General features: G+C 40.6%; 1 protein-coding gene across 1 annotated transcript in view; it reads right to left on the reverse strand.

Moving 5' to 3' along the window:
• GAD2 (glutamate decarboxylase 2 (pancreatic islets and brain, 65kDa)) overlaps nucleotides 1–12,857 on the reverse strand; it is a 57,979-nt gene that overhangs the window by 4,916 nt on the left and 40,206 nt on the right. The window contains exons 14-16 of the mRNA XM_005865856.2: nucleotides 12,157–12,306; nucleotides 8,668–8,775; nucleotides 8,169–8,258 (exon numbers count right to left, since the gene is read on the reverse strand). Coding sequence (XP_005865918.1) covers nucleotides 8,169–8,258; nucleotides 8,668–8,775; nucleotides 12,157–12,306 — 348 coding nt within the window. The remainder of the gene's footprint in view (nucleotides 1–8,168; nucleotides 8,259–8,667; nucleotides 8,776–12,156; nucleotides 12,307–12,857) is intronic.

Below are 12,857 nucleotides of genomic sequence, written 5' to 3' on the forward strand. Positions count from 1 at the left end.
AAAAGGTAAAGATAAAAATTATGAACAACAAAGTGACAACAAATACATATCTATCAACAAGTGAATCTAAAAATCAAGTGAATAAAAAATCTGATGAACAGAATAATCTGGTGAATGGAATAGAATTAGGGGCATGGAAATGGAATGGACTGACAATTCTCAGAGGGAAGGGGGTGTGGAGGGATGCAGGAAGAGATTAGACAAAGATCTTATATACATGTATGCATTACCTATGGACACAGACAATAGGGTGGTGAGGGCCTCGGGTGGGGTGGGAACTGGGTGGAGAGGAGCTATGGGAGGAAAAAAGAGGGACATCTGTAATAATCTCAACAATAAAGATTAATTAAAAAAACTTCCACAGTTTTGCTTAAAATCTTTTAGTCTGCGAATTTATTCTTCAAATTTTGTGAGACAAGCACCTGAGAGGAGAGTCACAGCTTGCTACTCCATGGATCAGTAGGCTATTAAGTGCTTTCCACCTTTTTCTTGCCTTTATAGTCAGTGTTTTGGGAGAATGAGAAGAATCTGGTGTTGGTCCAAGGCTAAATAGTTTAGCAGTACAACATTTGAGAGAGGGTATTTTCCCCCCCTCAATAAATGTAGAAACATTGGAAATAAAACTGTTCAGAGAATGGTTTCCAAGAGGTAAGCCTCAATATCAAGTGATGTATGAAAATCGGAAGACTTTTGAGACTCTACAGCAATTTTTTTCTTGAGACCCTAAAGCTTTCTAGTTCCTTTTCATTCACCTTTTGCATTACCTTAATGTATAAAATATTTTGAAATATGTTCCTTAATAATGAAGAATCATCTGAGGCAAAAGGCTGAACCCATAAGGACTTAACATTACAGAAGTCAACCACAGCTGAGGTTTTTCCACATGTATGCCAGACTGATGACTACAGTGCCAGCTGTCCTCTCTTGTGTATAAAATTAAAGTCAAACTCTTCACTCAGTATAAAGGCCTGTCACTCCGTTCTGAGGACTCATCTTCTAGTGCTCACCAAAATAAACCTTCAACTCTGACACGAGCTACCTATGTAATACCCTTGGAGTGTACCACACATATTTTTATCCTTGTCCTGTCACACTTTTTCTCTTTGCTTAGAATCTCTTTTGTCTTACAGCTCACATTCAACACACACTCCAAGGCTACACCGCAGTCCAACAACTTCTATGTACCCCTTCCTGATTCCTCTAGTCCACTAACATCTTCTCTCTTTTAATTCATCACTATATGATCCTTACCTATAGGTTATGACTATATTCTAATTTCTAATTGTCCTCTTATGAGAAAATACATTTTATCTCTGTACTTCACTGGCAAGCACAGTGCCTTCCACTTCTTTTGTTTACGGTGGTACTGGGTGCCTATTGAGGAGTTCCTTATTGACTATAAAGGCATACATTTAAATTGTATCTAACTGTATGTATGATCTGTCCAATGATATGTTATCATCAGAGTCTGTAAATATAACATCTGATCTTTTAAATTTATTGCTGTAAACATGTAACCAGGAATGGTAGGTGGTAGGAACACTGTAGACTCATTCAGATATACATAGTCAACAACTCAGTTAAAAAATGGGGATCATTTATCTGAAATGAAGGATAGTTAGATTCCAATGGAATGCTGCTAGGAACATATCACTTTTCAATGCCAACACATAAGTAATCATTGGTTTACAATGAGGTTTTCATCTTCAAAGTACTCGGTGCACAAAATCAATGTGGTTCCCATCAGACCTAGTGATTTGTTAGAAACCGGGGGTATAAGAAACAATTTTCCTCCCACCTTCTAAATTCTTCTAGATGGATTAATAATAAAATTTAATGGAAACATATTAACAGGAGAAAATGTACAAGTTTTATTTTCCAGGTACCATAAGAACGAGAACTATGGACAGATTGGACAGTTAAGGGCTTATATGCCATCCTGAGCTAAGGAAAAGAGGAGGTGGATTGTGATTTGGGACCTCAAAGAGCAGGAAGGCAATTTTCATGTAAATGAAAAAAGCAAAAGTTTGGTAAATAAATGTTTGCTGGGCCATATTTAACAATAGGACACAGAGAAGACTTTGATCAAAGGGACCTTGCTAGCTTCTTTCCTGTCTATTGCACTTAGTTTATATTAAACTATAGTTATCTGTGATAATATTTCCCTTCCTGGAGCAGGTTCTCTATCTAAATTCCTTTAGGCAGGTAAAGAGGGATGGACAAAGGTTATTTCTGAATTGTTTGTTTCTTAATAACCAGCTTAAAATAACCAATATCTCAAAAGACATATTTTGGGGTGGCAAACGCTGCTATCCTTCATTGCCAAAGACAAACTGCACCTTCACCTTCATTTCACCTTCACTTCACTTCCTAAACCTAATTTCCTCATCTAAAAATGTGGAGGGTGGTTCCAGCATTGAGTTTTCTGATTCAATATTAACAAATTCTTAAGTCCTTTTCTGCTCCTTCCTTATTCCATGGGGAGGTAATATAAAGAGGGATATTTCTGTTGAGTTGATCCTTCTTTCAACTCAAAGGATGAAGACTATATCCAGAGCATTGGGCTCATCCAAGGGAATAGATATAAATAAGAATTTAAATATTTCAAGTCTGGGATTAAGTTCTGAAAATGGATCTCCTAGAATATTCTAGCCTAAGGACATGAAATTTACCACTTTGTTCTAGGAGGCAGGGCATGTCAATGTGCTCCTGGGAAGAGAATGAGCGGGAAGTGGGGGGGGTAGGGGGGGCGGCAATGGTGGGATACGGACACATATGTAATACCTTAATCAATAAAGAAAATAAAAGAAAAACACTACTAAATATATATATATATGTAAAATATAAAATAAAATGTGCATCATCATTTGAACTCATTTCAAAATTTCTTGTCTATACAAAGAATTGAATGATTTTTACACATTTTGCTTAAATATTTTTAAATCTAAAAATGAAAGAGTTCTATTTTGCATGTTGGGATGCTATAAAAGAAAAAGATCCCATAAAAACGTGTGAGAATGGAATAAAATGAAACAATGATTTAAAAAAGAAAAAGGAATTCCAAGTCCATGTATCTGCAGGAACTTAAGGAAAAATCACATAACTGTTCCTTAGTTTTACCTGTGCAACAATTATGCTTGCTCTTTAGAACTGATAAACAATGACCATACTTTACTCAGTGAATTAAACCCTGATTTAGTTTGCATGGGCAAAACAAGAAAAACATATAGGAATGAAACTAATTATTAAGAACAACCACCTGTAACTTTTCAGATAAATGCAAATCAAAGGTCAAAAGATTAATGGTAACAGCCATCCTCCCAAACAGATTTTGGCATTAAGTAAGATTGAGTCACTCCAGTTCCTGAAGCTAGCTGGGATGGCAGAAATCACAGCTGTCTAAATACATGTGACTTTTAGTTGTTTCCAGAAAATGCTGATGAACTAAAATTAGCAGGAACATGGAACATCTACATTACATAATCACTAATTGCAAGTTAAGAAGGAAAATAAAATTCTGACTATTCTGATGACTGTATAGAGCTTTCACTTATCTCTAGGATGTGTGTGTGTGTGTGTGTGTAACATTTTTGGGTTTGCTGAATTAAGAAAGTCAGTTTAAAAAGAGAGGACTGTGTGTTGAAGAATTCACTAAGTGCCTCATCAGCAAGAGCTCTTTGGAGCTGCCTTAAAAGTTTTAGGGTTTTATTTTCTCCTTTGTGTTATTAGGTTTTCCAATCCTCTAGAAAACAATAACCAGAAGACGCTTTCATAATTTGAAAACACATTTTTTCTTCCTCCAAAGAGAGCTCAGATTAAAGCATCATGAAATGTATTTTTCACTGTGTATTACAAAACCTTTTTGTTTTTAAATCTTGGAAGTATGAGTGAAAATTTTGAAAAATGAAGTAGCAGAATAATGATAAATAAGACATTCAATAATGCTAAAGTCTCCCCATTACATTTAGAACAGAAGAGTCACAACAAATATGAGGTCAAATACTTCTTTACAAATTTACTTTTAATTCCATAGTTGACCTTTGAAAGTATGCCAATCAGTATCTATACTAATAAAAGCCTAGGTGGCCCTCGCACCCTCACGAGATATCCTCACATCATCACAAGATGGCCACCACAAGATGGCCACCCTCATGTTATCACAAGATGGCCACCACAAGATGGCCACCCTCATGTCATCACAAGATGGCCACCACAAGTTGGCTGGCAGGGGAGGGCAGTTGGGGGCAACCAGGTCTGCAGGGGAGGGCAGTTGGGGGTAACCAGGCTGTCAGGGGAGGGCAGTTGGGGGTGATCAGACTGGCAGGCAGAAGTGGTTAGGAGCAATCAGGCAGGCAGGCAGGTGAGTGGTTAGGAGCCCGCAGTCCTGGATTGTGAAAGGGATGTCCAACTGCCGGTTTAGGCCTGATCCCTGTGGGAAACTGGGGTGGGTGGCAGCGGGGCACGACTGGGGACTGGTGAGTGGGTGGAAGATGGCCCTGATCGCAGGCTAGGCCTAGGGACCTTACCCACGCACGATCTCATGATTTTGTGTGCTGGGCTTCTAGAACCCTGCGGGATTAGGCCTAAACCAGCAGTCGGACATCTCCTGAGGGTTCTCAGATTGGAAAGGGTGCAGGCTGGGCTGAGGGACACCCCCCCCCCCCCCCGTGCATCAATTTCATGCACTGGGCCTCTAGTCCTATATAATAAAAGCCAAGTGACCATAAGGGCATAATGACCAGAAAGACCACTCAACCAATCGCTCGCTAAGAGGTGCATTGACCACCTCTTGGTCCCTCTCCCACAGCCCGCAGGCTCCGATTGCAGGATGGCAAACAGGGAACCAGGGTGGGTGGTGGCGGGGTGGGACTGGTGGCTGGTGACTGGGCAGAATGGCTGACCTCTTGGTCCCTCCCCCCGGCCCACAGGCTCTGATGGCAGGATGGTGAATGGGGAACCACAGGAAACCCCGGGGTGGGTAGAGGCGGGGCACAACTGGGGACCAGTGAGTAGGCAGAAGATGGCCCTGATCGCAGGCCTAGGGACCTTACCTGCACATGATCGCACGATTTCATGCACTGGGCCTCTAGTAGGACTATAAATGCTTATAGAAGAGATGCAGATGATGATCAAATATAATGAAAATTAAAATATAAGAAGATGATGATGATGAAGAAGAACTAGAAACATAAGTGGTGATCAATATGCAGCCTTTGGATTCTTATCTGATAACTGCCTGCATGTGGACTCTGTGTGCTGCCCCTTAAGGCAAGTGATCATGTCTCCATAGCACCCTAGGCCCTCATGCCCACTCTGCCTCCATGACAATGTGCCACCTGCACAGTCAAAGTCTTGACTGGGCAGCAGGAAATGCACCCACCAGATTCTCATCTTTACCTCCCTCATGAAACTGTGACTTATGCCTGTTTTGGTAATAACCAGTTGTTACCTAGATAATTATCACCAAGCCAGTATGTGGCCTGAGAAAAGGCCTACGGTTCACTAGTAGGTTTTCTAAGTATTGTTTCCTTCCCTATTCTGAAAGATTCAAAGAGCACTTTGGCTCAACACTTTTTAGTGCCTATTTTATGCTTAGCCATGTAATTTAACTTAATTTTCTTTTTTTATTATCGTTAATCCTCACCCAAGGATATTTTTTCCATTTTTTTAATTTAAATTCTTTATGATTGAAAGTATTATATATGTCTCCTTTTCCCCCCCATTGACATCTCCCAGGCCACTCTCACCCTCCAGCACATGCTCTCACCCCCTAGTGTGTGTCCATTGGTTGTGCTTATAGGTATGCATCTGTCTGTGTCCTTTGGTTATGCTTACATGCATGCACACAAGCCCTTTGCTTGATCTCTTACCCTTTTCCATTTATTTTTAAAGAGAGTGAGTAGAAGGAAGGGAGGGAGAGAAAGAAATATCGATGTGAGAGACACAACAATTGGTTGCCTTCCACACACACCCATTAGGGTCAAGGATTGAACCTGCAACCCAGGTACATGCCCTTGACCAGGAATTGAACCCTTGACCCATCAGTCCGTGGGAAGATGCTCTAACCACTGAGAAACACTGGCCAAGGCTAATTTAATTTTCTTGTTTGCCATATACCACATTGAAGACTGCATATTACTCCCCATTTGGGGTCTTTATCAGCACTGACCAAAAGAACATTCTGTAATGATGGAGATGTTCTCTATCTGAATCATTGGAAATAATAAGAACTAGTCACAAATTGAGCACTTAACATGTGGCTAGTATAACTGAAGAAGTAAAGTTCTTTGAAATTAATTTTAATTGATTTAAATTTAAATAGCCACATATAGCTATTACTACTACGTTGGACAGTGCAGATGATTTAATTTGCTTCAGCTCTTTTCCTTCTGGGATTGTGTGTGTGTGTGTGTGTGTGTGTGTGTGTAACAGTTTTACTGGTACCTGAACATTATAGTTTAAGTGCTTTGTACTTAATGGAAAACTTTTCTGAAACTCTGAAAAATTATTGACATAAAAGGAATTTAACCTTGATATTTATGTGGTTCTATTTTGATTTTCAATTCTGAATTGCTGAATTCTCTCGATTAGAGTTAGGAAAATGGAGTCACAGGATAGGGGAAAATTAGGAGAATTCATTTTGCAATCCCAGGAGACTTTCAAATTTAATTTATCTACAGCATAACAGTAACTTACTAATATTCTAATGGCTGTTCTCAAGAAATAATTTCCATTCCATTACAGTTTATGTGATATGCTAAATCTAAGAGGTATTTAAAGAGAGTTGTATTTAACTGGGGAACTCAGAGTTGACTTTTGCTCAGAAAATGATGAAAAATCCTTTTTGTTTTGTATCCCCATCTTGATCCATCCCTCAGCCCAGCAATAATTGATCAGTTTAACAAATGGAGTCAGCCAAACTACTCTATGCATTCTCTGCCTGGTCAGAGAATTAAAGGAGTGAAAGCAAATGAAAATGGAAATACCTAATTTCTAATTAACTCTTCAAATAAAATTAGTTATTGTTAAGATAATATATACCATGGAGAAGCCACCATAAAAGTTCCAGAAAAAAATGAATTTTTTTCCCTCTCAAACAGTAGCAGGCCATTTTTTATTTTTGCCAGAACCTATAATTTTCTCCAATATGACCATCCTCACTCCATTATGCCCTTGGCTTGATTTCCTACAATGAACCAACTTCTCTAAACCTGCAAACATGACTATCATCCCTTCCACCCCAGACACACACACCCATGCTCTAGAACAGTGGTTCTCAACCTTCCTAATGCCTCAACCTTTTAATACAGTTCCTCATGTTGTGATGATGCCCAACCATAAAATTATTTTTGTTGCTACTCCATAACTGTATTTTGCTACTGTTATGAATCGTAATGTAAATATCTGATATGCGGGATGTATTTTCATTGTTACAAATTGAACATAATTAAAGCATAGAGATTAATCACAAAAACAATATGTAATTTTATATGTGTTTTCCGATGGTCTTAGGCGACCCCTGTGAAAGGGTCAGGTTGGCGACCCACAGGTTAAGAACCGCTGCTCTAGAAACAGTATAATTTATAGCACAAGCTCTCAGGCTCTGGGGTCAGACGTGGGTGTGATTTTGGGAAAGTGACTTTTTCTCCCTGTGTTTCAGGTTCCCCATCAGTGGAGCAGAGAGACAACAGTGCTTCCCAAAGTAAATGGCCGTGAGAGAGACATGATGTCATGCTAGATCAAGCTGAGCCTGGGACACACCACATACTACACAGTGGTCCTCATTACTGCTCCCTGCTCTGTTACCTTCTGGGAGTCACCACAGCTCTAACGACCCCATAGGGCAGCCTTGACCTTGACATCTCAGGAGGATCAGCAGCAGCTATATTTTCCAATTATTTCTGGTGTCCGAAGTCTCTTCTGTGCTTGTAACTGAGCACCAGTTTCACTTGGCAGGGCAGTCAATGCCAGCAAGTACAGTTGTTAAAAGTCTGGATATACCAGCATTGCATGCCCTGGCTCTGCAGGAGCCCACAGAGGGGCGAGGGTCCATGCACCAAGCTTAAGGATGGATTTCTCCCGAAGACCTATGAATATGTCATAAAAGTATACATGGGAAAGCCCCAATGTACCACCAACGCCATATCAGAGGAGTTTGTATCACTTACTTTTGAGAGGCGGCTCATTCTCTCTTCGTTGTCTTCCAGGACACGCAGACTCGGAGGAACGTACCAGAAGCAGACATTTGTATGCTGAGGCTACATAGAGAAAAGTAAGAGTCACACTCACTCAGCACAAACTGGCAATTTTGAAAATTCCAAGGACATTTCTAATCTACTTATGCTGCAGCTTCTAAATACAATTCCTACTTTTAAATCCGTAATCACCTTTGAAGTGCCTGACTTTCACAACCTTATTCAGTTACTTCTTAATTTTTTTATTAACGTATTTTTATTGTTGATAGTATTACAGATATCTCCAACTGCAGTTATTTTTTTTGTGAGTTTGATTTTTACTCCAGCTCAGAAGAGCTACCCCATCATCCCTGCTTCTCCTTTGTAATGATCCACATACCTGGATAGTACATTATTGACATATAAAAATATATCAGGCGCAAGAATGGCAATTGACTAAACATTTTGGGGTTGTACAAATCAGAAGACATACCTTTCCATCAAACACCATTTCATATCCTTCTCGGTTTTTTATGATATTGTATAAATACTCTGCCAGCTCCAAGCACTTGTCAATATGTGCTTCAAACCCAGCAGTTCCCTAAGTGAGAGAAGAAGAGAGACTCAGGCAGGCCGAGAAAAGTGGGGAGCACCCAGGCTGAGCTGCGGACAAGTGATCCCTCGAGACAGATGGTCTTCCTGCCACCTCGGTGTCTTCCCTAACAGAAGGGAGTGTTTGAGGAAGCTTTTCTGGCAATTCTTTCTCCTTTACTGTTCTCCCCCTCAGGTGTTTTTGTTCCCTTTCCCGGCTGGCATTACTGCTCTCCATGGAGACTCTTTTTCTTTCCAGGGCCTCCATTCCCCAGGCAATTATTTTGATTACTCAAGGGGAAAATTTGCGTCTGCATTCATAGGGGTAATTATGGAAGTCATTAATGACAGGAGGGCTGGGCACTTCGCTTCCTGTGGATAAGAAGTATCATTAGAGACCACCCCCATCCCCACACCGGAGGGGATGCTTAGGCCCTGCCCATCATGTAAATCAGTCATTTCCAGACCCCACTTTTGTTCACAAAATGTACCCCCATCATAGAACAAACAGGGTAGGTCTCAGTGAATATTTGTGGAACGCATGAATGAATGAATCTTTAGGGGCATGCAGATGCTTTGCTAGCCTGTCACGCTGCAAAGCTTATTAGATTTCTCTGGGGATCAATGGCTGATGCGTGTGTAATGGGCCAACAAGGTCACAGGGGCCTTTCAGCTTTCAGCTCCGGAAGCCCAGGGTCTGGACTTAGGAAAAACAGCCCAGCAGCCTTGGACCGGGACTGTTGAACTGACGTCAGGCCACACTAAGGAACGGCTTTTCGAAATGGCTTTCCTTCAGTGCTTGTGGGATGCTAATGGAAAGCTTAGAAAAGCAGCTCATGCTCATCATCCCAGGAGCTCTTAGAACTGGCCCACCAGTGACTAATGCAAACTAGAGCGAGCAACTGCAATGGAGACAAGATGAACCCACTTCCCTGTTTACACACAATCCCGTCATTCTAGCTAAAAGAGGGACCCAGCATGGGCAGTGACATTTAGTATCTGACACATATTTAAGAATAAGCTGCATTTAAAAAATCTCATGGGTTTAGCAATCTATTTCTCTGGAGGTTGCTGCCCTAGCTGATTGGTTTAAGGAGGCTGAGTGGTTCCTGATGAGCCCAAGGAAGGACTGGGCTGACGCCTGAATGCTCACACTAACACCCATGCCATCTGCTCCATGAGTCTGTGGATGCCAAGGAAATTAGGATTGGCTTAGACTGACCTGGAAGTTTGGGTCCACTTGGGATGGACCCTAGGTAGGAGGGAGAGAGGTTAGTTGTTCTTTAAACTGGATCCTTTGGACCAGGCTAGAGCTGAATTTAAATTTGCACACACCTGATCCAGGATATGACAGGACCAGCATGACTCTGATCCTGTCCAGTGTATGACTTTGGCTAATCTCTCTGGTCATGTGGGAATAGTGGTGCCTGTGTGATTTCTCACACAGGCATAATAAGGTAACATGAATGCTCTGAAAGTGAGCTTGATTGTATTGCAAAGGGAGTGGAAGTCCTCAGCCATTTGCCAGTCCACTTGTTATCTATGTTGAAATTAGGGAGGCCAATCACAGAAAACTAAAAGGACACCTGCCAAACCCAGCTGGTGTGGCTCAGTGGTTGAGCATCGACCTATGAACCAGGAGGTCACGGTTTGACTCCTGGTCAGGGCACATGACAGGGCTGCAGGCTTAATCCACAGTGTGGAGTGTGCAGGAGGCAGTCAATCAATGATTCTCTCTCATCATTGATGTTTCTATCTCTCATTCCCTCTCCCTTCCTCTCTGAAATCAATAAAAATATATTTATATATAAAATGAAACCTGTCAATTGGCATAAAGATACAGACACAAAGATTTACTGTGAAAACTCATTAGTTACATATTAAACCATCCCTGCAGGCCAAAAAAGGGGGACTAATTTTAACCCTACCAGATTTTTAGGTAATTTCCACACAAAGGTGGAATATTGGCGCTAGATGAAAGGTAGATGAAAGGTAGACCTATTTTCTACAATGTCTCCAAGTTCCATCTTATTCTAACCACTTGTTTGCATGTAACTAACATTTTTCTATATCATGTTGGTTTTTTCTCTTTAATGCTCAGGGACAGTTAGGTTCAGGACCTCAGGTCTGGTAGACTTAAACAATTTTTTCTACCACCAAGTTTTCACCACTGAAGAAATCTGTCAAGAAGGAAAATACTCATCAGACAAAACGAAAGTTCTACTCAATAAGAACAGAGTTGAGGGCAGGCACAGTGCCCTTGCTAAACACATGTACCATGAAGCAGTCTAGAGCACCTCCCAGTATCCTACGTCAGGAGGCTTTTTAAAAAGTAAATTTGGTCTAATCAAGTAACCTTGGCCTTAACGTGATGGCTGTCATCAGTGCACTTAGTTCCATTAGTCATTAAGAGATTAAGGAACAGTAATTTATACACAGGATGCTATCTCTCAAGTAGTTTATCTTGGGAGAAAATGTGGATTCACTTGAAACATTGCATTCTTCAGGCGTATCAGATAACAGAGGGTTTAATGATTATTGATTTTTCGGATTGTGTCCTCATTCCTGGGAGCAAGAGGGCATGTCAGAGAGAAGATCGTGGCTCACTCTTTCCTGGATCTTCTCGGGAGAGATGCCCTCCCCTTCCCTGGCTGGCATTCCTAGTCAGTTTTTGAGGTGAGAAGGCAATTATCCTCACCTCTGATCCAGAGTGCAGGACTACACTTATTACTTTAATAATTATTATCAATTCACTTTGTAAAAAATGCAGCTTTTTTTGTTGTTGTTTGTTTGTTTTGTTTGTTTTTGTTTTAGTTGAAAGCCAAATGGGCGTTTTGGCTGTCTAGATGCTTAAGGTTTTACACAAGGAATTAAGAGACCATGTGTTCATAAGTTATGTGGCTGCTGGGACTGTTCTTCCCCGCCCCCCTCTCCTGGTGCCTTCATTTCGGCACTTTAGAAACTGGATCCTTTGCCTTCATTTCAGGCTTCATTTGTTCCTGCTGTTTAATTCACACCTGATGTCCTCCAAGTTATTTCTCTAAGAACCAAGCGGCTGCACCATGCTGGTGAGGAGGCTTTAGATGGAAGAGGAGCAGCAGGAACTGATGAAGCATGAGAGAAACATTTTTGTGTAAACGTGGCTGATGATCATCATCTTAATAAAAATGCCAAGGAAAGGAGACAAAAAGGATGGTACTGAACAATATTTAGAGATCAAGCTTACCTCACCTTATTGGCTGATATTTTGTAATTCCCACCAATTGATGAAATGAAAAGCCCACTCCTTTTGATAGCTTGAGAATACACCAATAATTCATATTATTAACACATCACACTAAGATGCAGTTTGTGTTTTTAGTCGACATTCAGCTGATCTACATGCACTCACCTTAGCTCTCCACATCAGCCATAACTTAAAGACATCAACGTGGCGTCCGCACTGCAAGGCCTTGTCTCCAGTGTCATAGGACAGGTCATAGTGTTTATCTTGCTGGAAGAGGTAGGAGGCGTGCATCTGGTTGCAACTCTGCATCAATCCCTACAAGAGGAGAGAAAACTTAGGAAGCTCTACTGACTTTCTAGGTATTCTATTAGAGTAACTCTGTGATGGAAATTATTAAGGAAAAATAAAAGAGAGATACCTTGACTATCCTAGAGAAAGAAAGCAGTAAGAATCAAATGGAAAAAAAAAGTGGGACCAATGTCTGGACAGGATGGGCTGTGCTAAGTCAACTCTGTGGGATAAATGGCTCAGGGTCAGATGTTACCAGAGTTTAAGCAGAGAAGGCATTAAAAAAAATCACAATCAGAGTGTAATGTTTATACTTTGGGAGAACATCCTATATTCTTGTTTTGTTGCAAATATAATATTTTGGGAACTCTTTGGTTCTGTAAAATATTATTAGTGTAATTCTTCTCTGGTTTCATTCCTAGTTACTTCAAGTACTTTATCATTTAGCTGTTAAGGTTGAGTTCTCTTTGGAAATCATAGCTTTTAAGATAGTTCACTGCTATCATTTTTATATGATGGAATCTAAAAGAAATAAAGACATTCTTACTCTGAGATGTCTTAAATAACCAATATGTCAA

Source organism: Myotis brandtii, unplaced genomic scaffold (assembly GCF_000412655.1).
Source record: "Myotis brandtii unplaced genomic scaffold, ASM41265v1 scaffold215, whole genome shotgun sequence".
Lineage (NCBI taxonomy): Eukaryota > Metazoa > Chordata > Mammalia > Chiroptera > Vespertilionidae > Myotis > Myotis brandtii.